Source organism: Alosa alosa, chromosome 18 (genome assembly GCF_017589495.1).
Source record: "Alosa alosa isolate M-15738 ecotype Scorff River chromosome 18, AALO_Geno_1.1, whole genome shotgun sequence".
NCBI classification, from domain to species: domain Eukaryota; kingdom Metazoa; phylum Chordata; class Actinopteri; order Clupeiformes; family Clupeidae; genus Alosa; species Alosa alosa.
This window is the reverse complement of record NC_063206.1, coordinates 9,894,686-9,916,240: the sequence shown is the minus strand read 5'-3', so window position 1 is coordinate 9,916,240 and position 21,555 is coordinate 9,894,686. Positions and strand designations below refer to the sequence as shown.

Genomic DNA, 21,555 nt, shown 5'->3' with positions numbered 1-21,555 from the left:
TCAGGCTTCTGATACAATACTGAATGAATGAATGGCTATAACCCTATTACCTCAACCTGTTCTTGCACTGAAATAGTTTTTTTTATTCTACCTTGTCTACATTATACTTGTCTCTACTATTTGTCCATATTATTTATGCTGGTCTCTAGACCTTACTCTTGCACTGTTGCACTGTTGGACCACTGCTGGACTAATGTTGGACTACTTTTTGCACCTTCACCATGACACTCACTCTCTTTAGCACCTCACATAACTAGGACTATGGTTTGGACCTACTGTTTGCACCTCACCATCACTCCCTCCCCTTTAGCACCTCACCAGTCCGGCCCTGTCACTACAAAGCGTCTTATGCTTGATTACCCTCAAGCATATTGGACTTTTCCAATTGAACTTATATAGTGTATTTAGTATTTAGTTTTGTTAGTTTTCTTATCTGTCTTATCTTCTACTGTCTTTATTGTACAGTGGAGTTTAGTTATATGTTTACCATTTCTGCTGTAAGTGCATGTTGTGTGTTATGTCTGTATGCTACTGAGACCCTTGAATTTCCCCTGGAGGATCAATAAAGTATCTATCTATCTATCTATCTATCTATCTATCTATCTATCTATCTATCTATCTCTCTAACCATTCAACAATATTCAGACCTAGATTGAATATATCACATCAAATCCACAATATCCAATGCGGGCTAAAGACCCTCCTGTACATTGTCCTTATCATGGGTTGCTATGATTTGTATTTTCACAGCTCAGTGCTGCCCTCTGGCTGAGAAGGCTTTGGACAATCACCGTCCAGATCCAATTCAATAGGATTTCACTAAGCTCATGTGAGTTAATATTAATCAGTCTCATGAGCTAACATTTTGTCGCTACACCACTCTATCTCTAGGCCTATTCTATTTCTCACTCTCAGCTTCTCTCTCTATACCATCAGGAGGTGAAACAGTAGAGCAGACCAGAGACTTTCTAATGAGGAGACAAAGGACTCAAAAAATCCTCCATAGAAATGCATGGAGGTAGTTTGTAACGCCAATACGGCAGTTGTCTACACATATCCCACCCCTTCCGCGGCAAAAAAGTCGACATGTGAATACATTGTGCCAATCATGTAAGTAGAGGGACTTGCCTAAAATGACTTTGAGCAGACTCTTCATCAAGAGCAGAGGTTCTCAACCTTTTTTGGGGGCTAAGGCACACCAAAGGTCAACACAAAATGCCAAGGCACACTGACTTATGGTAACTGATTATGATGAATGTCACATACATTATTATAGGCTATATCAGCCAGGTGTTTATTCTCATATGCCCATGTTTTGCTGCTCTTATAATGTTACTGTTAATACACTGCACATATCCCTACTGTGAATCATGCCAATTGCTTAACTGTATACTACTGTTCACACTGCACTATTATGTCATATACTGTTTAAACTGCACTACCTGTCTATACTGTTCACATATTTCCGTACAGCACACCAGCAAGAACCACTGATCTTATCTCTAGAGCCAGTGCCAATTCCTGACCTCAGGCGCAAGCTGTGCCTTCCCCACACCAGTTCTGCCTGCTCTCTGGCCCCCTCTGGTGGTAAACTGGCCAAGTGCAGGGCCTCACCTGTGGAGCACAGGTGGCGATGAGAGGCAGATGCGCATGCGGTGCTGTGAGCTGAGCAGGTCCTCCAGAGCGCGGCCCATCTGCCGGAGGTGCGCCGGGGTGCAGCTGCGCAGCACAGGGCCCTCCACCTCCTCCAGCTCCTGCTGCTGCTCCTCACAGGAGATCCGTTCGTCCAGAGCCGCGCTGCGCTCCTCCAGCTCAGCCAGCCGCGCTCGCAGTTCACAGACCTCAGCCTGACCCAGAGCGAGAGCCAGAGAGAGAGTGAAAATGAGAGAGTAACACCGAATTAAAGATGGGAGGGACTGACAAAGAATGAGGACAAGGCAAGGGGACAACAATGAAAAGCAAAGCAACTTGGGGTTAAGTGCCTTGCTTAATGGTGGCAGCCGGGAATTGAACCCACAACTTTTGTGGCTCCTTAGCCACTACACTACCACTGGCCCAATAAAATAAGTAGGGCATTTGACTTGTGACACTTTATTTTTAAAACTTAAAGGAATTATCCGGAGTAAAATGCACTTTAGATCGATTTACGGATGATTGGGAGTACATCATGCGTTGAGTTGACATCAAATCATGTCATTAGATGTGTTTTGAGAAAGTTCAATGTTACCGTTTTTAGTCAAAGCTTCGTTAGCGGGGAAGAGAAGGGCATATTATTTAAGCGCTACAAAACGCTATTTTTATACCTCTTCTACAGTTCCAAACAACATTGCACTTACGTGGTAGTGAGTAAGGGTCCCTAAAGCCAAACCCGAACTATCCCAAAGGTCTTTATGTGATGGATAGAGAGTCAGAATGAATTTCATCAAGCCAGTACCTTTACCATCTTAAAGAAAAGTCCGTGTCGATTGCCAAGTGTGCTCTGGAAATTCACAATTTTAATCCACCGCGCTTAAAAAAAAAAAAAAACATAGTCTAGTCCATACAACTTCATTTTAATTTCAAAAGAAATGCTGGACTATGTATTTTTTTTTTAAGCGCGAAATTGTTTCAGAGCACACTTTGGCAATCGACTCCTTTTTCCCTTAAGATGGCAGCAAAGATGGCAACATTTCGGAAAGGTACTGGCTTGATGAAATTAATTCTGGACTCTCTATCGACCAAACACAAAGACCTCGGGATACCGGGTTTGGCTTTAGGACCCTCTACTCACTACCACGTAAGTGTAATGTTGTTGGAACTGTAGAAGAGGTATAAAAATAGTGTTTTGTAGCGGCGAAATAATATGCCCTTCTTCCACGCTAACAAGCTTTGACTAAAACGCAACATCGAACTTTCTCAAAACACATCCGAATGACATGATTTGGATGTCAACTCAACGTATGTACTCCCAATCATCCGTAAATCGACCTAAAGTGCATTTTACTCCGGATAATTCCTTTAATGAAAAAGGAAGTCATAGAATTAATATTTGGGCAGCCGTGGCCTACGGGTTAGCGCTTCGGACTTGTAACCGGAGGGTTGCCGGTTCGAACCCCGACCAGTAGGCACGGCTGAAGTGCCCTTGAGCAAGGCACCTAACCCCTCACTGCGCCGGGATTAGTGTGTGCTTCACCTCACTGTGTGTTCACTGTGTGCTGAGTGTGTTTCACTAATTCACGGATTGGGATAAATGCAGAGACCAAATTTCCCTCACAAAGAGTATATATACTTATAGAATACTGCTAGAAAGTTCATAGATACTGTACTTTTATTAAAGAAGTTGAATATAAACTAAGATAAACCGCCAAAAGATGCTTTTGTATTTATCATTTTATTCAACATACATAAATAGGAAGTGTGTTGTAAGTAAAGGTTAAAAAGGATAAAAACATCAGAACATAATAGGGAATGGTAAGGAGGAAGTTAAGCTCATAAACAGTCAGCTGTCATAAGTCTCATGTGCCGTAAACATGAAGCATTAGCACACAGTATCAATGCTTTACACAGATCGGCCACCCCTCCTCTCAGCAAGCTTTTAACAGAGCAGTACAGTACAATAATCGCACAGGCCAGCACTCCTCTGGAGGTTTCTCAGTTTTATTCTCAGAGCACTGGATTTTATGATAGAGTGTAATTCTGGCATGATGAAGTACTCAAAAAGAGTATTTATATAACAGCCTTAAGCTACATAAGTTTCAGTAATTCAGCTAATCAAATTGACTTGATTTAATTGCTGTGCATCGACCACCTAGTCTCCAGGCATAGATGCTTTGACTTGCGTTTTAATGAACTGACCTTAAGACCTGCCCTTGCTATTATGGCTTTCAGTAACTAACTGCCCCTAAACAGTGAATGTGCCTTCACAGAGTCCGCCCAGGGACCTTTCTATTATGGTAGTGACCTGAATAGTCTTGAACTCACCTCGATGAGCCGCTTCTCCTGAAGCAAATGCTCCTTCCTCTGTTGGGGACTCTCTGCACTGCTCGGAGCGTCCAGACATCCAGACGTCTCTGCCATATCCCTTGAGGAGATGAAAGGAACGTTTTGTTTTGTTGGTGCTGATGTGTTTGTGTCTTTATGGAAGATGAATGGTTCCTATTCTTATTATTCCTATTTTTATTGGAAAAATAAACCCATGGCTATGTTTCGTGCTTTCCTTGCTGCTCTTTGCTCAAGAAATACGCATAGGAAGGTCAACCAGTATTTGGGCATGAAACTATAGCTCAAACAGAGTTCAGGAAAATAGTCAAGACCAAGTCTCACTGTGAAGAATATGGCTGTAAATAGACTTTATCTTTATCACAGATTTGGCCAAATCTGAACTGAGGGTTCAGACACTTACATCAGAAAGGAAAACAACACACACACACACACACACACACACACACACACACACACACACACACACACACACACAGAGACAATGGAACCCGACGGTGGGTCCTCTCACATGCTATTCCAGCAGAGAGACAAGAGCAGGACTCCACCTGACTTCCTTCCTGCTTTAAAGCCTATTTTCAGACAGCCTCCTACTGGTGCTGCTCTTTACTATCATACAAGAGGACTCAAACAGCTTTGGTCTGTACATTACCTGTATGAAATTGTTCTCAAATGTATAGACCAGTGTGAGTTTTATTAGCTCTGTTTCTAAATTAGCATCAAAAGTGTCTGTAGTCCAGAGTGTTCGACACGGAAACATACAACTAGCAGATTCTCTGTAATGTGCACAAATTATTTACAAACGCTTATGTACAACTAATTATACTGCAGATTGTATTGTAACTGTATTCTGATGTGGTGAATGTGGTGGGACATGTATGCAAGAAGGGAGCATGTGGAGACGAAGACTGACCTGCATTCTGCATTTGTCCTCTGGAGGGCGCTGTTCACAGCTGTGCAGAGCCGGTCCAGGAGGCCACACACGGCTGGGTGTCTGGAGGGGAGGCCCGGCTGGAGGGAAGCCCGTTCTCTCCTCAGCTCCTCCAACTTTTTCCCAAAGCGCTCCGCTAGGAATACGACATGCCACTTTATGTTAATGTCTCTCAAATCAGTTGCGGTGGATTTCAGGAAATACAATACTGTGTTGACCACTTTAGGAGAAGTTATGAATCTCTACAGACTGACTATAACATTTACACTAACACATAGCCAAATATTCAAGCACTCTCTCTCGCTCTCTCGCACACACATGCACACATGCGCACACACAAGCACACACACGCGCGCGCACGCGCGCACACACACACACACACCTACAGTACAGTGCACACCTTTGTACCAGATAAATGCTCCCTTTGGTAGCCATTCATTCTCTTCGAACCAGACTACTTGAATGGTTCCAAAACAGTCCGAAACTCAATTACTATGTTCAGTTCACCATTTCTTTGTGGTTTCAACAGCCAATATGCCTATTGGGGTGTCTCAAGGCTGCCTGTTCTGAAAGCATTCCACATTGGAAACTGAGCACCTCTATAATATTTTGCATCCTTTTAAGGTACATTATCCAACTAACATTCTTGTATCAATGCAATCATATCTGCTTGAGCAGATGTTGTGGCTTTGCTTAGGCTAAGATAGGCCTGCACTGTGAGCCCACTTCCTGTTTTGAAATAGAAATAAATATCATAGCTGTGCACTTACAACCAAACAAAGCAATATCTGTCACTCTATGATGTTATAAACACTGATCTATACTCAGTGGTTAGGTACAGTATTGTGCTTCACTGAGGGGGTTGGTATGTGTTTCTGCAACCTCATCGAAAAACCTGATTTCACAAGGTCACAAGACCACAGTTCAATATAGGAGGGAAGCCTGCAAAACAAAACAGACCTGACCTACTTATTATGCCCTTAGATAGTTCCGGGCCTCAGAAAAAACTCAAACAATTTATCCCTGTCACGGGATCTTCCTTTTAAAAATGGCGACATGTGGAACAAATGTGGGTCAAAGACATGCCTTAGTCCATAAGACAGACACTGAGATGTTAGGATATGGGACAAGAACAGATAGGAGAATCAAATATCTCACTGATAAGACCTCTACTTTATTTTTTATTAATCATTAATTATTAATTTTGTGTCATAAGAGAACACTCAAAGACTTTCAAAGATGGTGACAAACTACAGACTAAAGTCAGTAATAGGCAAGAAAGGTGAGTTCATGTCGACATGAAAGCTAATTTTAGAGCTTTTCACATGATGAGAGAGAGAGAGCAGGGAGGGATGGAGAGAGAACCAAATGCCTCCATTAGGCAGGGATCACACTGGCCAGTGGCAAGCGGCAGGTTTCCTATTGTTCTCTGTGGTTCAGCAGCAAAACGATGGCAGCGCTAGCGTTGAACTTGGTACAACTTTCAAAGCGCAACGCGAGAGTATTCAATTCAAACCGTTTGTGTTACTTAGGAACGAGATAGAACTTATTATGGTCTGAGCGTTGCGTTACGCTTGCCGCTACCGCTCTGTTATTTCCAGTGTGATCCCCGCCTTAGTGCAGTCGTCACATAGTAAGTATGTATAAGTATATATACTCTTGATCCCATGAGGGAAATTTGGTCTCTGCATTTATCCCAATCCATGAATTAGTGAATCACACACAGCACACAGTGAACACACAGTGAGGTGAAGCACACACTAACCCGGAGCAGTGAGCTGCCTGCTACAGCGGCGCTCAGGGAGCAGTGAGGGGTTAGGTGCCTTGCTCAAGGGCACCTCAGCCGTGCATGTCAGCATGGGAGAGCGGTGCTTAACCACTTCCCCCGCCCACATGTTTCCTACTGGTCGGGGATCGAACCCGAAACCCTTCGGTTACAAGCCCAAAGCCCTAACCAGTAGGCCACGGCTGCCCCAACAGATCTCACGTCTCACATCTCAGAGGTGCAAAGAGGGAGAGCAGATGTGATGTGATGTGATGTCTGTTTGTCTCACTCTTACATGGTGCTGATGGACAGACAGATAGACAGATCTGGGACAGCACACAGCAGAGTATATTCTGCTCAGGTTCTAACCACTACAGTCCGCCACCTGCCCCCATTCACCAAGTGACAGTAATCAATATAGTTATGGTTTGAGAGCTGTGGGGGTTTTCTATTCCATCTGAACTTAAGATCTGTTTTGTTTTTGATGCATTCCACATGATGTGAAGATACAGTAAATGGATATGGGTATATAAGAATGTCTGCAAGTGAGTCTCTCACAAATGAACACTGTACGTATTTGTGTGTGAATATGTGTGTTCGTGTTAGGGGTACAGTGCGTTGTAGAGAGAAAGCGAGGTTAATCTGACCCTGCATTAGTGTCACTTGTTCGTGAAATGCATCAAGGCGTGAGCAATGTCAGCAAAACCACACAAAAGCAGTCATCAATTTTCTCTCAGTCACGCTCATAAAGAACACCCAGAGAGCTAAAATGACCTTATATGGAAAAGGTTTAGGACTAAGCCATTCCTTTCCAAGGTCATGTACTGACAGATGTTGTTGAGGTGCTGAAGTTTTCTTTAGAATTATTAGAGTTCATAAAGAAACTGCCTTTAGCATCATTTACTAATAAGTCATTTAGCAAATACTAAATAAAGAGATCTTAAGTGGGTTTTACCTGAATCATAGTCGTCATCCAGCACGGCCTTCTGCTGTAGTCTCTGAAGTTTCAACATCATGGATTCAACCTACAACATAATCAGATTTATCAGATCAAGCACTCAAACATGGTTTCATGTTCATGTATAACAATCAACTTATATTTAAGGACATTCCATGCTAAATAAAGATTGTATGTCTCAGAAAAACAACTTCTACTTCTAAAGTTAAATATTTAATTCACATATCACCACAGCCAGTTATTTTTCAAGGGCAGCTTTCCCCACTGGATTTCTCTCTCTACAGAGGAAATGGCTGGGAGTGTCTGTCCCATGTTAAGCAAGCATGATGACAGCAATACCTCAACAATACAAATGTTAAAACGGTTTCATGACATAATGACTAGTTTCACATTTTTGAACAATTGCATTTCTCTCATGTTCATTAAAATGTGGTTAGATACTTTTCATAAAGAAACAATAAAATAGTGTGCATGTGAGGGCATTATGCTTTAATATTCCAATATTATAGTAGGGTTTTTTGAACCATTTCAAAGCCTTCACAATGAACTTATTGGCTGGTTATCCACGCCGTGTAAAGGAGTTTTCCAAAACGGCTAAATGTGTTGCTTTCATGGATATTAATGACCTACTTTCCCATCTGGTCATTTCAATAATGTAATAACTACTTCCTGAGTGAAACGTTGCACATTTTCACTATTCAGTCCTGTTCTACGTTACTCCCATCAATGTCTACAAAACACAAAAGACTTGTGATGATCACATGATCACAGTGTGATATCAGTGTAGATGGTACTTTCAGGCAACATGACTTTTACCCTAAACCTAACATGAATATAACAACATAATAACATTTCTATCTATCTGATTTTCTGTGTCTATTGCATTAAGGTGTAGCGGGGCACCTTAGTATTTGTTCGGGTGCTCTGCAGGCATTCCTGCAGCACACCATCATACTTCTTCAGGAGGGTGTCCCAGGTCTGGTCAGAGGATGGAGTGGTGCTCTCATACCCCGAGGTCATCGAGGTCAACGAGGTCAACGAGGACGCAGAGGCAGCGTCAGAGGAGTCCATGGACAGGGAGGACGTGGCCTCAGCATCCAGGGAGCAGCAGTCCGAGTCGGGAGGACTCTCCCTTGTGTCCTTCGAGGCCATGGAGGGCGACATTATCTCCCGGCTGCTCCAGGACATGACGCCGGCCCCCCTCCATGAGTCACCGCCCAAGTACAAATCCTGCACCTTCTCTGCCTTTTTACCAGGCACAGAAGCAGGGTCCTCAGTGGCTAAACTTAAACCAGGGAGTGACTGACTGCCTGAGGTTTGGCTTGTGACCTGAGAACTGGTCCATGATTGGTCAGAGCTTCTAGTTCTTGATGGTGATTGGTCCCTTCTTGCTAAATCGAGCCTTGTTTGCTCAGGTCTGTAAGAGCTACCAAGTGAGTGGTCAAGTGCTGAAGATTTAAGTGTATTTGAAGGAGGCTCAGGTGCCAGTTGACCTAAAGAGTCTTTAGACGGAGAGTCAGTAAACGTTCCATCCAAGCTCCCGCTTGCATCCAGTGACATCTGAATGAAGCTGAAGCTGGAGTTGAAAGTATCCCTTGCTGGAGAGGTCTGGGGAGACCCTGAGTGGTATGAGGAGCAGGGCGGTGAACCTACACCGGACGAGCCCCTGCCTGAACAGATGCCGTTACAAGAGAAAGAAAAACTCTGTGTCTGACCATTCTGGGCCTCTGCTCCTTGCTCCTCTGCTGGCAGTGGCCGATGACACTTGGCCTTGACAGGCGAAGCACCGTTGACTTGGCCACCTCTCCTGGCACACGTGGCAGAGGCTTTGCGGGTTTCAGCCACAGGCTGCTGTGCGTTGGGCAGGCCGGGCGTTCTGTCCTCGTCCGCCCTGGTGATGGTGGCCAGCTGTCGGGGCAGCTCGGCCCTCATGTACCCAGGCCTCCGCTGGCTTCTCTTGCGGTAGACACCAACCGCCGAGGCACCTGGGCCACCTGTCCACACAGAGAGATTACAGATTAGCACACTCACGCCAAATACCAATCAAGGGTAAACCACAGCGGAAAACAGGATGACGTTCACAAGCTGGCTGTGCTACAGACTGTGTTAAATCAATCCTTCAGAGTGAATCATGCAACTGCTGATTGAACATTCAGTTCACAAAGACTTTTACTTATCATTCTGTAGTGAGACTGAAAGCATGAATATTTATAACTCACTATAATTATGATGACACACTAAAATTATGATTCTGTTATTTTTGCATTGCTATCAGACATTAGCAGCCACACTCGAATCAGTGCACATATCCAGCATTATGGAATGTTTCAGCTAACCAGCAAGAACCTCTGTTTCAGCTAACCAGCAAGAGTCTCAGTAATAAGAGACAAGCTAAAAGGAGACGAACATCACCAAAAGCCAGATTGCAACATAACTGAGAAATGACAGATTCATCATTAACCCTATCATAATAAAAAATCACTTATTTTACCTTAATGCTACATACTGTAGTTCTGGAGTTTCCCTGTTGTGCGTCTGGGCAAGAAAACTCACGATGTAAAACAACACAACGCATATCAAGTGACACTGAACGCAGCTGAGAGTCCCATGTGAATGTGCCAGGGGAACTACGGCTAATATCTGTGAGTATGAAGCATGACCGTTGTGTGAGGCTAATCCAGCTGTTGCTAAATACCAGACTCACACAGTCATTTACACACATTATTGGGAAACAAAGACAACGCACATAGCTAAAGCCATGGCGAGACAGCAAGATTTGACACGTTTTCAGATTTCACTGCAAAAGTTTGGGATGCATTGTTATTCTAGCTTTCCATATTCAAGTGGCCAGTTTGATTTTTACATTTAATTAATATGGGGGGTTCTTATTTTGAGGGAAGATGGGCTGCCGATTCAAACACAAATGTCTGAAAGTCGGCCTTGTTCTCTGTGAGAAAATACTGCAAGAGGAGGCACAGTGGAAGCCTCAACAGCCTCTTTGTACTGTTCACAGCTGTGGTACCCCCCTGCTCACTCTCTCTCTCACACACACACACACACACACACACACACACACACACACACACACACACACTCTCTCTCTCTCACTCCCTCTCTCTCTCTCTAATTGTCCATTGCTTCTTGGCCTGTAGTAACTTTGGAGATGGTTGCTGTAATGTAGCCCTTTTGTAAAAACAAGACCAGACCACAGAACAAAGCAGGTTGAGTAGTGGGGGGAATATTTTGTCTTTCAATATATTTAAAAAGCTCAAAAACAACCACTAACTTTAAATCTCCTATTCATACTGCATAATGATTTTTACATGGTTTGTTTGTCTTTAAATGTCACAATTGTCTTTATTACCCTTTATTACCAATAAATGATTTGTTTATTAGCAACCACAGCATAAGAAATCATAACAACAGCTTCATGTCTATAAAGTAATGACCCAACGACCTTTACACTGTCTAATGATGTCATCACAAAGGAATGTCTTCTGCAGGCAGAACAGGGGAGGGTGAGGGAGTTAATTGAGACGGAGCCCCATCAACATCCTCTTAGGAAGCTTGTGAAGTCAGCAGGACAAAGAGAGGGCATTGACCACAGACCACCCTTCTCTCTCTTCATCCCTCTATATCCCCCATTCTCCCTCTCACTCATTCACTCTCTCAGCCGCTCTCACTCTCTGTCTTCTAAGACTTAGTCTCTCTTTCTCTCTCTCTCTCTCTTCCTCTCACACACACTCTCCCCAGAGGATGCACCCCTATGTATCATATTACACAGGTCTCCATTAGGAGAGTCTGAGTAAACTGGGGTTTCAATGTACAGCATCTGAGCCCGAAGTGAAACATGAGCTGTACAATGTTCCATCTACCACACGTTTTGTGTGGCCCCAACCTTTGTCAGAAGGATGAAAGTGGAAAACGTTACCATTCACGCTTTAAACAACCACTGACGTTGTTTATAAAAGGGCCAGTCTTCCTCGAAAAAGGAAGGACATTTCTGCAGTGCTCCCCTTTTTTTAGCAGTTCTGAAATGCCTGCTTTACTTGACTATGAAGTCAAGTTTCATGCCATCACGTAAAAGCTTTGTTCTAAAAAGCAAACAACAGCCAGCAAAAATTGCAGTTGCTATTAGTTGCTAACTTGCTACTACTTGCTACTACTATGTCTTGTTGACACATTTCAACCACACTGTAACTTGGTTGACATTCATAAATTGCATTAATGTTTGTTCCTCAAACATATGATGTCTAACTCCACTGATACAACTGGCACTGCCACGAGAAGCAAAAAATTAAAATGCCATGGTAAGAAGGGCAGCATGTTACATAGCCACTAGTCCCCTTGAGAAGGAGGGGGTGCTGTTGATAGATGGCTGTGTATTTACCTTAGATGATTAAAGAGGCCCTTCCAGATCCCCCTCTGTTAAAACAAGCCTTCCCATTGGCTGTGTGCAGCTCTTCAGCACAAGGGTGCAGGAATGTGGAGAAGCTCGTAAAAAAGGAGAGTTTGAGGAGCAAACGCATCAGTCTCTCAGACACGCATTCTTATGTGAGCGTGGCTCGTCTTTGAAGCTAACTCAGGGACAGCACAAACTGTCACTTACAGCGAAGCCACCGACAAAAGGGGAAGTGAGAGTGGATATCTATTTCACAACTATTTTCCTCCCCTCTTATTTTTGAAACATGAGATGTGGCTAGTCAGAAGAAAGGCTGGCTTTCTCCGGAAAACATGCAAGAGGGCACATTGTTTATCAATCTGTTTGTATTCTCCTCCTGATCCATTGTCTAAGATGTCATGTCCATGTCCAGAATCTAACAGAAATTAAAATAATGGAAGGCAAACATAAGGTTTTTCTTGAGAAATGCTCTAAGAAAGATTTGGTCATTTCTTGGTTATTCTGTGTTTTTCTGTCTATGAGACACCGGATTGAATTAATCTGTATATCCAACACTGAGTGAGTGTAGCAAATCAGCAAAGGAATTCCTTCCGCTGCCATTTTGGCACTGCTACATACACACTTCCTCTTCAGACACAAGAGAGACATAAACCAGCAGAAGATTTTGAATCCATACAAAGCTTCCCGGGGCTGGGTTCAGCTCTGACACATCTACTGAAGCTGAGCTGAGCATCATGGGAACTGCCGAAACAAAATATGGACTAGAGTGGACTCACACAGGTGGCAAAACAAATCCCTCTGATTTAGGATCAGTGCACTAATATGCAACATCTTTCATTAAATACCTCCATTGAGGTTCATTATCTGCCAAATACCATCTCTGCCATATCAGAAGTCAGGTGGGTTATGTAATAACTTCTGAGGGATTTAAAAAAGCATATGTGTGTGCACGTGTATGTGTGTGTGTGTGTGTGTGTGTGTGTGGTGTGTGGGTGTGTGTGTGTGGCAGGTATGGATACCTAACAGCAGGCATCTATAAGCCTAGTGTCTGCTGACCCTAATCCTTTCCTTTGCTGAAGAGGTGCCAACCTGTCCCATCAGGCTTCAGGTTCATTCTGACTCCCACAACATTCAACATATCACACACAATATTTAAACATTAAGATATTCTTTGGTTTCGTAAAATGGCAATGTTCAGCAAATACTTGGCTTTGTCAAACATCATTTGAGGTTGCAACAAGGTGGGGTTACTTGATTAGAAAATCTAGGTTCAAATGTTCACTCTGGTTTATTATATCTGGATTTCTTTGCGGTCTTGTGAGTAGAAATAACATTGTTTCTGAAAGCAAGATTCAAAATCAGGGGCTCCAAGGGTTATTGTCATTGGAAAGATCTTATGCTGACTCTAAAACCCTCATGAGAATTTCTCTGCAGTTTTAATAAAATGTCCTGTTTTGCTGCTTTCTGATCCAGCTCTTCAGTACTAGGCTATTGTTCTACTCATGACAACAGGCAGGGCAATTTATGTCAATAATATGCATTGATTCACTTTTGTTGACCTGGCAATAACTGTGTTCAACACACATGTAAAAGTAGGCTAAATGGGTTAAATAGAGGGCCCACTGAGCCGTTCAAGGACCAGTTAAAAATAGGCTACATAAAAGCATGTCGGCAGCCTGTAGGTCCAATGGGGAAGAACATTTAGTAAGATTAAACCATACTTTTTAACACATAGCCTAATGTTTTTAACTCTCCCAGACAGTTAAGACAAGACAAATGTAAGAAAGTAGCTTTTTTTTAAAGCGTCCACTGGAAACATAACTTTGTCGTGACATTGGCTACTGCATAGGGCTACATCTGCGTTAAGCCTAAATGTTAATTAGATTTGACAAAAATTGCTTCAGGCTAAAAGGACATGGACACAGATTGGAGGACCTCTCTTGTGTAGCCTAGAATTGAATTAAATCTATTGAATACATACAATATTTATGGTTACAAAACTTAGGTTATAAAGGTTATAAGAACACAGGGGCAGGGAAAAAAGAGAAGATAAACACACGATTACCATCCACAAGTGTACACCGGCGACAGTGAACGCCGTCGGTGTTTGCCATCGATGTGTTCTGACATTCCAGAGTGACCATCCCGGCAAACATCTTGACCGAGACGAAGCGTTAGAGAACCTTTACGTTTTCCTCAGGATCTTCCACTGGCATGGTTCGGGGTGTGGGAAAAGTCGTGCTGCGAGCACTGCAACTAGTCTAGTCTACGCCACTGAGCTCATTTCCGTTAGTACAGTTTTCCCATTAAAATAGGCTAAGACTTATTTTGCGTCTTCCGATGGAAAGGAAAACCCGACAAGGTGGCAGAGGGTCAAAGAGTTGATGCAAGGCTTCTGTTGATGAAATCCAGACACACAAAGACTTAAAATTAATGACGTTCAAAATCACGATTATAATCACCAAGATTCCGTTGACACGTCGGTCAAAAGTCAACTCTGTCGGATTGCGCAATGACGGACCGAAAGCAAAAGAAAAGCTCAGTCCACAGACCGGTGATAACGACGCGCACCGTTTCTCTAATTTGATGGCTGATCTTGTGGTCGTTGGACGGGAGAGGGCACCCCTCTGCCATTTGGTCCTTTATGTGTCTGTGTCGTGGTATTATGTGGGAGTTCCTCCTACGTGTATTGGAATTTGACTCCGTGTTCCTTTTAGGCAGATCCTCACTGGCTGCACGGGAAATCCATTAGAATTACGCTGAAGCTGAGATCCCACCGATTGGCAGCATAATGTACAGTGCATACTACCATTAAGGACACATTACTTACATTTAATACTTGCAATATTATCTGTATATCCACATATGTGGACATTTTATAGAAGACTATACAGCAACATCCTTGTCAAAACCATTTAGCCTATCATAATGACATGAAAGACTTTGAAAAAGACAGAGTTTGTCTGAAATGAGTAAATTGCTCATCTTGCAGTACCCTAAGGACCCTTAAATAACTCTGCCCTACAAATCCAAAGTGCAGTATCTACGAAAAATCCAAACTGAGAAAAACAGCATCGTTGTTTGTTTTTCAGGCTGTAGGCTGTCTGCTAAACAGGCTGTTTAGCAGATAGCCTACTGTAAAATGAAAATCCCTAGAATCTTCAGGAAATGTTTCAGTAGATTAATGAGATTTTGATAGACTGATCGGAGAATATGGCATTTTATATTGGTGTAAAAAAGTGAATTTACTGCACTTTGGCTTTGTAATCTTATAGTATTTTGGGACAAAATATACTGTAGTAGGATAATCTTGTAGGAAGTAGGCCTATATGTTTTGTGTTTATTTAATTTAGCAGACACTTTTGTCCAAACATAAGACTATAGACTTAGCCTACCTTTATAGAATTGTTATACATTGTTATAAGTCTATTTAGTATTTTGGGACATAGTCTACTATTGAAGTATAAGACTGTAGGAACACTATAGGGTGAAGATATAGAGGTATTACAGTATTTCTATAGTTCTTTTTCGGGGAAGTCCTACAAAGGGGAAGTCCTACATCTTCCTTAGGATTCACAGTCTGACTCTCTTCTCTTAAACAAGACATGTGCATGTCTTCCATCTCTTTCGCCAATCTTTCAGACTGACCGAACTCTTAGGCTACTTGTAAGGTGACTTCCCAGAGGCAAGCAGTGGACAGTTGCTGTGAATAAACAGAGCTGCTCTTTGTTAGCATCACTGCAGCCTCCGGACACACACTCACTGAGCTTCCTGTGAGCACAGCGCAGCATCAAGCGAGGTCTGCTGACCAGCTAATTGTGACTAGCGCCTGAGGCCCCTCATGATTAGAGGAACAAGACTTACCACTGGTAGGAAGATGGCACAGCTGTCATATCAGCTGACTTCAACGCACATGCACCTCAGTTCTCAGTGTAAAGCTGATAAATGGATGAAAGCTGCAGGAGTGGACATGTCAGATATACAGTATTTCATGATATTTGGACAAAAATGTTGCCACTTTGTCACTATAAGGACCACTTTCTCTCTCTGTCTCTCTCTAATTCAAAAGGTGCTTTATTGGCATGACAAAAAAGGTATTTGCATCGCCAAAGCAATCATACAGAAGAATGCATAAAATGTAGATGTATAAACATATATAGATTTTAACTTGTATAAAATAAATAACCATAGACCATTTCTAGACAAAAAAAAAACATTTTTTTTCACAATTTGTTTATGTCTGTATGTGTCCATGTTAAAAACCATTTGCATTGGGGGCGCTGTGGCGCAGCAGGCTGCAGCGCCCGCACCATGTACGGGTCTGAGTGCACACTGGGACCCAGGTTCGATTTCGACCTGCAGTCATTTCCCAATTCCCTTCCTGTCACTCTTCACTGACCTGTCCAATAAAGGCAAAAAAGCCCAATATAAAACATTAAACTTGTGTCCCTCAGGTTATGGCATAGTGAAATATATTTTGCTTCCAAGGCAGCTGAAGCTCCCTCTCCTGAGAGGATAGCCTTTTTTTTTTTTTTTTTTTTTGTCTTCAAAGGTTGGGTAGTTGGTTTTAAATTTATGGAAAATGTTTATTCTTAATTCTCTACACTTTTCACAGTGAAGAAAAAAGCACTCCTCTGTCTCAACCTTCCCTGTCTGGCAGTGACCACATTATTTTGGCATCCAGGTCTTTCTATGTCTACTACTGTAGTTTCCACTGCAAGGGTGTGGTCACTGAGCCTATACTTGGTCAAGACACACACACACACACACATGTAGTTCTCAGGTCTATCTATGGAGTGTAATACTCTGACAGTGAAGTGCACAGGTATCCATATCTCACAGGCAGGGACACAGGTGGGGGGGGGGAGCCCCCCAAATAATACTATATATTATCGAGGGGCCCAGATTTATTGTCTGTCATAGGGCCCAAATTACCTAGCAGCACCTCTGCTCACAGGCAGACAAAGTGTCATATGGGTTAGTTCTTCCACCTGCCAAACACCTGCTTACTTCACAAAGCTTTCCCATGTAGCTGTGATTGTATGGGAGCAGGAGGCTCTGTTCACTTAGTTATCAGCTTTATCCTGCTGTTGCTTGGAAAGTTAGAGTGGTTCACTAGTTCGCCCGTCGGCATGATTGCTATACTGAGTTTATAAGCTAAGCGCGTGTTTGGCATGGTAGCTGGCCGTGGTCATGGAATGCCTGAAGCGGTGATCGCGATAGAGCGATGGCCGCTTGCACCCCCCAGTGTCAGGAGGATGCGTAACTGGGCTATCAGTGAAATGGAGGAGTAAGGGGAGGAGGAAGGATAATTTTGCGAGCGCCGCGGCGTGTGACGTATGGATAAGGAGGCCGGCTTAAATACCCTGGTGGCGGAAGACAGGTGAGTTAATTGCTGTCAATCATCCCTAAGGCAAAGATGGTTGATTACGAAGATACTTCATGAGAGGCCATTTCCTGTCCCTGGAAATTTATGCAAAAAGGGTAGTAGTACACGCCCCCGCACATGTATGCAGTGATCGGGCTCTCTTTTTAACTTTGAGGTCTATGGCAGAATCCAAGAATTTCCCAGAATTTGTCAAAGCCTTATTTTTCTGAGCAATGGCTGCACATTTCGGACACGGTATCATGATCTCCAAACCCTCCTCCCTATTTCAGTAGAATGTCGTGATAGTATGACCCAACATTAATGAAGGTGTACACCAAGTTTATTTTGTACTCCGGCTTGTCTGGCGTGGAACCGAGGCGTTCAAACGTAAGTCATACGTCAGTGACACGCCCCTGTGCAGGCGGGAACTGAACCAGAGCCCGTCTCTGACTGAACTCCACTTTGCCCTCAGACATGAACTAGGACGACCCATCTGGCTACGCATTCATTATCTTTGCCTAAGGGCTCCTCCCGAACTTTGTTTAGAAAACATCATAAAGTAGTACATTGCCATGACAATACGGCAGTAATGTGAACTGTTCTGGTATGACCTTAACAGTAGTATGAAGTGAAACCTCTTCAAAGGGTATTCAAAGGTATTGGTTATTATACTGTAATTCCACCATACAGCTATACATTGTAAAATAAATTATGAAATAATATCAGTAGATTATGATACCAAAAATGGAATTATTCTGCTGCATGTATGGGCAAAAGTATTGGAACACCAGGCCATTACACCTATAGGAACATTTAGGGCATCCCATTCTACATCTATAGTCTATATAGCATGTCTTCTGGGAAGGCTTTCCACAAGACTTTTGAGTGTGTATGGAATATTTTGCCCAATCCATCCAAACGAGCATTTGTGAGGTTAGGCACTCATTTTGGACGAAAAGGAGATGATCACGTCACTGTGCAGGCCAGTCAAGTTCATCCACCAAATGCACTAATCTAAGAGTATTATTATACTACTAATTCATATTAATGTAGTATATGCATAAGTGCTTACAGACCAAATGCATTGCTTTTGCTGAGTCTGCTCCTCTCTCATGCATATGTAGCGGGTAGAGTATGGTGTTGAGTAGGAAGTGCCACTTGGTGTCTGGCGACGCAAGCCAATTGCGTGCCGAGTGTAATTAGGTGGCACAGGTGGCATGTCATTTCAAATGGTGGCGGGAGCCTGCCAAAGATTGCTTTGTTGGTGGTGCAGTGGAGCTGAGAGATTGTGTTGTGCGGGCCGTGAAGTCGGAAGGTTGTGCGTCGGTAGTGCGAAAACGTGAGGTGATTTGGGGCTTATCGATCATTAAGCCGTATGCAACATGCCTACATTGTATTTTGGGAGTTTGCTTGGTGAACTCTGAGCAACACGGGAAGTGTCTGGATCGCAGTTGATATACTGCACGGAGCCGCCGACGCTCGCATTTAATCCTTCCTACAGAAACACGGGCGCTCGCGTTAATCCCTCCTGCGCTGCATTGTTACAACTTCATGGGAAAGTTTCATCAACCTTTAACTACATCGGTCTCAATCCCAAGAACAAAGCGGCAGCCACTGACTGATCGGCGGCCGGTGAACGCGCGTCTCTCCAGTCCTGAGGAGGACCATTTTAGGAGCCACAGCCACTGTTTTTCTTTCGTTAATTTGTTTGTTTTCTTTTTGAGTTTGGTGGGGCAAACTTCAGCATTGATTTTAATCGGAGCGACTGTGCACAGCTTTGGGCTTACAGAAAATAGGTGAGCCACTACGTGGCCCAGCGCAGTAACTCCTGTCGCTCGTCTGTTTGCTAGCTCTGTGTGTGTGAGAGAAAGTGTGTTGGTTTGTGTGTCCATGTTTGTCTGTGTTTGTCTATTTAACCGCCTAGGGCTATGTGCAATATATTTGTCTGAGGACAGTCCTTGTTTGCAGTGCTGAATGTGCGGTGCAGAATCAAATAACTATCAGTGTGTACAAATATTTATCTAAACTTGTGTGCAGTGAATATTGTGTGCAATATACGGTGTGACATCTATTAGTATTTCCTTTATGTACATTTATTCTGGTGGGAAGTGATCACCTGTGAATATTGCACCACGCTTGTTTGATATTTATTGACTGTCCAACTACAGATTGTTGTTTCATGCCTGAGCGGCTACTATTTATTGTATGTATTGCCTCATTAATTATTTGTTAATAAATGTTCTACTTTTGATTACATCAGCCCCAATTGTTCCTTCATACGAACAGCCTGCATTAAGGCATTTAAGAGGTCAAAAGGTGTTTTGCGCTCAGTAGCGCCCCTTTCTGGTTACACATACATTAAGCTATACATCATCCATTGTGTCTGACATTACTGTGACTTTATAGACTAACAATTCGATCTTACTAACTACAGGTATAGATAAAACTACTAGTTATCACCTGAGACCTTATATAAAGAGATGTGTGGCTCTCCTAATAATGTCCAGTGAATTCATTTAGGGACAGGTGGACTCCAATCAAGTTGTAGAACCATCTCAAGGAACACTGATAGAAGTAGGATGCAGCTCAATTTTTTTTTTATAAATTAAAACACTCCAAAACCTTTTTTTTTTTGTGCAGTGTTGGAGTATTGTATGTATATTAATGAGGAAAAAATGAATTGAATCCATTTGAAGATGAGTCTGAAACATAAAAAATGTGGGAAACTTGAAAGGGTCTGAAACAGTGCAACCGGAAAGTTATCTTGCCATGTAGCCTAGTTTAACTAAAAATGTACCACCACTTCTGTCCACTAGGCGGCAAACTCTGACAAATCATTCTCCCCCCATGCCACTGCGGGTGCACGTGTGTCCAAAGTATTTAAGTCAAATAAAACTCTCAAAAATCAAATAAAATTATTTCACACAAACATGGTTTGTGGGCGTTTTTGCGAGATAACTAGGTAGGCCTAGGACTACGCCATGTTTTTGGAGGTGCAAACAAACGCTGCATTGCCATTGAGATCACATAGTAAGGAGCTGGCTCAGGGGTTATAAATGTATTTTGTCGTGTTTAGTTGTATAATGAAAGCACAGCTTTTATAGCCATGCGTCTGACTCTTTGGCTATGAAGTTGGTAGGCTAACTATAGCGGACTATTTGACGTCTTTAGAACACTAAGTGGAGGTGTCAAATGCAGAGTTTCTCCAGTCTAGATTTTTTGATGTTAATCACTCCGATGATGTATTATTGTCTATCCAAAGTAAAATACCTGTTTCGAAGTTAGTTAAATCAACCGAAACTCCGATTGTTTGCACCTCCAAGTGGTGTGTGATGTAGGTCTGTGACTCGAGTTTGTGTGAAGGCCTAAGCAGTTTGTTTAGACAGACACTGAATATTTTGCGCTGTCACTAGCAGAAAATGAGTCTGCATACATTAGGCCTACAACTGATTACAACCGATAGCCCTAAATGCGTTAATAAAACAAAATATGATGCGTGACGTTGGATTTACATTTCTGCAGTTTATATGTCACTATGCCTGTAATTAGCCACGGTAGGCCTAGGATTTTCATAGTTTTAACCACATCACCTGTCATCACCTGTCTATAGACATCATATTAACCAACACCTTGTCAACTGCTGTGGCATTTTCTCCCTCCTCTTCATTTTGCGTTTGTCTTTCTATTTCGGGCGATAGGCTGTCCTTCTAAACATCACCATGATAAAATGTGTTGTGACAGTGCTAAGAGATGAAAAGCTATCTTGGTAGACATCACGAAATACTGAGGGGTGGATATAAACAACTTATAGCATAGTGCATATTGCGCTGATAAATAAAAAGTCGCCTTTGAGGCGCAGTCTATAGCCTCATTTGTAATGCAAACTAATCCTAGATCTCCATTTAGTGTGTGCGCTTATACAAATAATGTGGCCTACACAATATATTCTGGCGCAGTATAAAAACATAGTGCCATGAGTCATTCAACAGTTAGGGCCTACAATGTTAGGAAGAAAGGTGTGGGGCCTACAATGTTATTTGAGAAGAAAAGAGAGGTGAAATTTTCATTCAATGTTAAACTGAACATCAACCTTTCACCAAACTACAGACTTCATTTTCAACTAGATGTACCGCAGAGCGGTACAAAATATGAC

At 42.7% G+C, this 21,555-nt stretch overlaps 1 protein-coding gene across 4 annotated transcripts in view; it reads right to left on the bottom strand.

Moving 5' to 3' along the window:
* disc1 (DISC1 scaffold protein) overlaps window positions 1-14,672 on the bottom strand; it is a 48,648-nt gene extending 33,976 nt beyond the window's left edge. For 3 of the 4 annotated variants that reach the window (XR_007196506.1, XM_048269944.1, XM_048269946.1), the window contains exons 1-6: window positions 14,100-14,672; window positions 8,536-9,626; window positions 7,630-7,699; window positions 4,892-5,045; window positions 3,961-4,060; window positions 1,615-1,847 (exon numbers count right to left, since the gene is read on the bottom strand). Coding sequence is in view for 3 of the 4 variants with exons in the window: in XM_048269944.1 (XP_048125901.1) it covers window positions 1,615-1,847; window positions 3,961-4,060; window positions 4,892-5,045; window positions 7,630-7,699; window positions 8,536-9,626; window positions 14,100-14,190 (1,739 nt within the window). In the remaining variant the exon portion in view is untranslated. Of the gene's footprint in view, window positions 1-1,614; window positions 1,848-3,960; window positions 4,061-4,891; window positions 5,046-7,629; window positions 7,700-8,535; window positions 9,627-12,022; window positions 12,178-14,099 lie in introns of those variants that run through there. The other variant, XM_048269945.1, reaches the window with a different exon arrangement.
* Window positions 14,673-21,555: the final 6,883 nt, after the last annotated feature.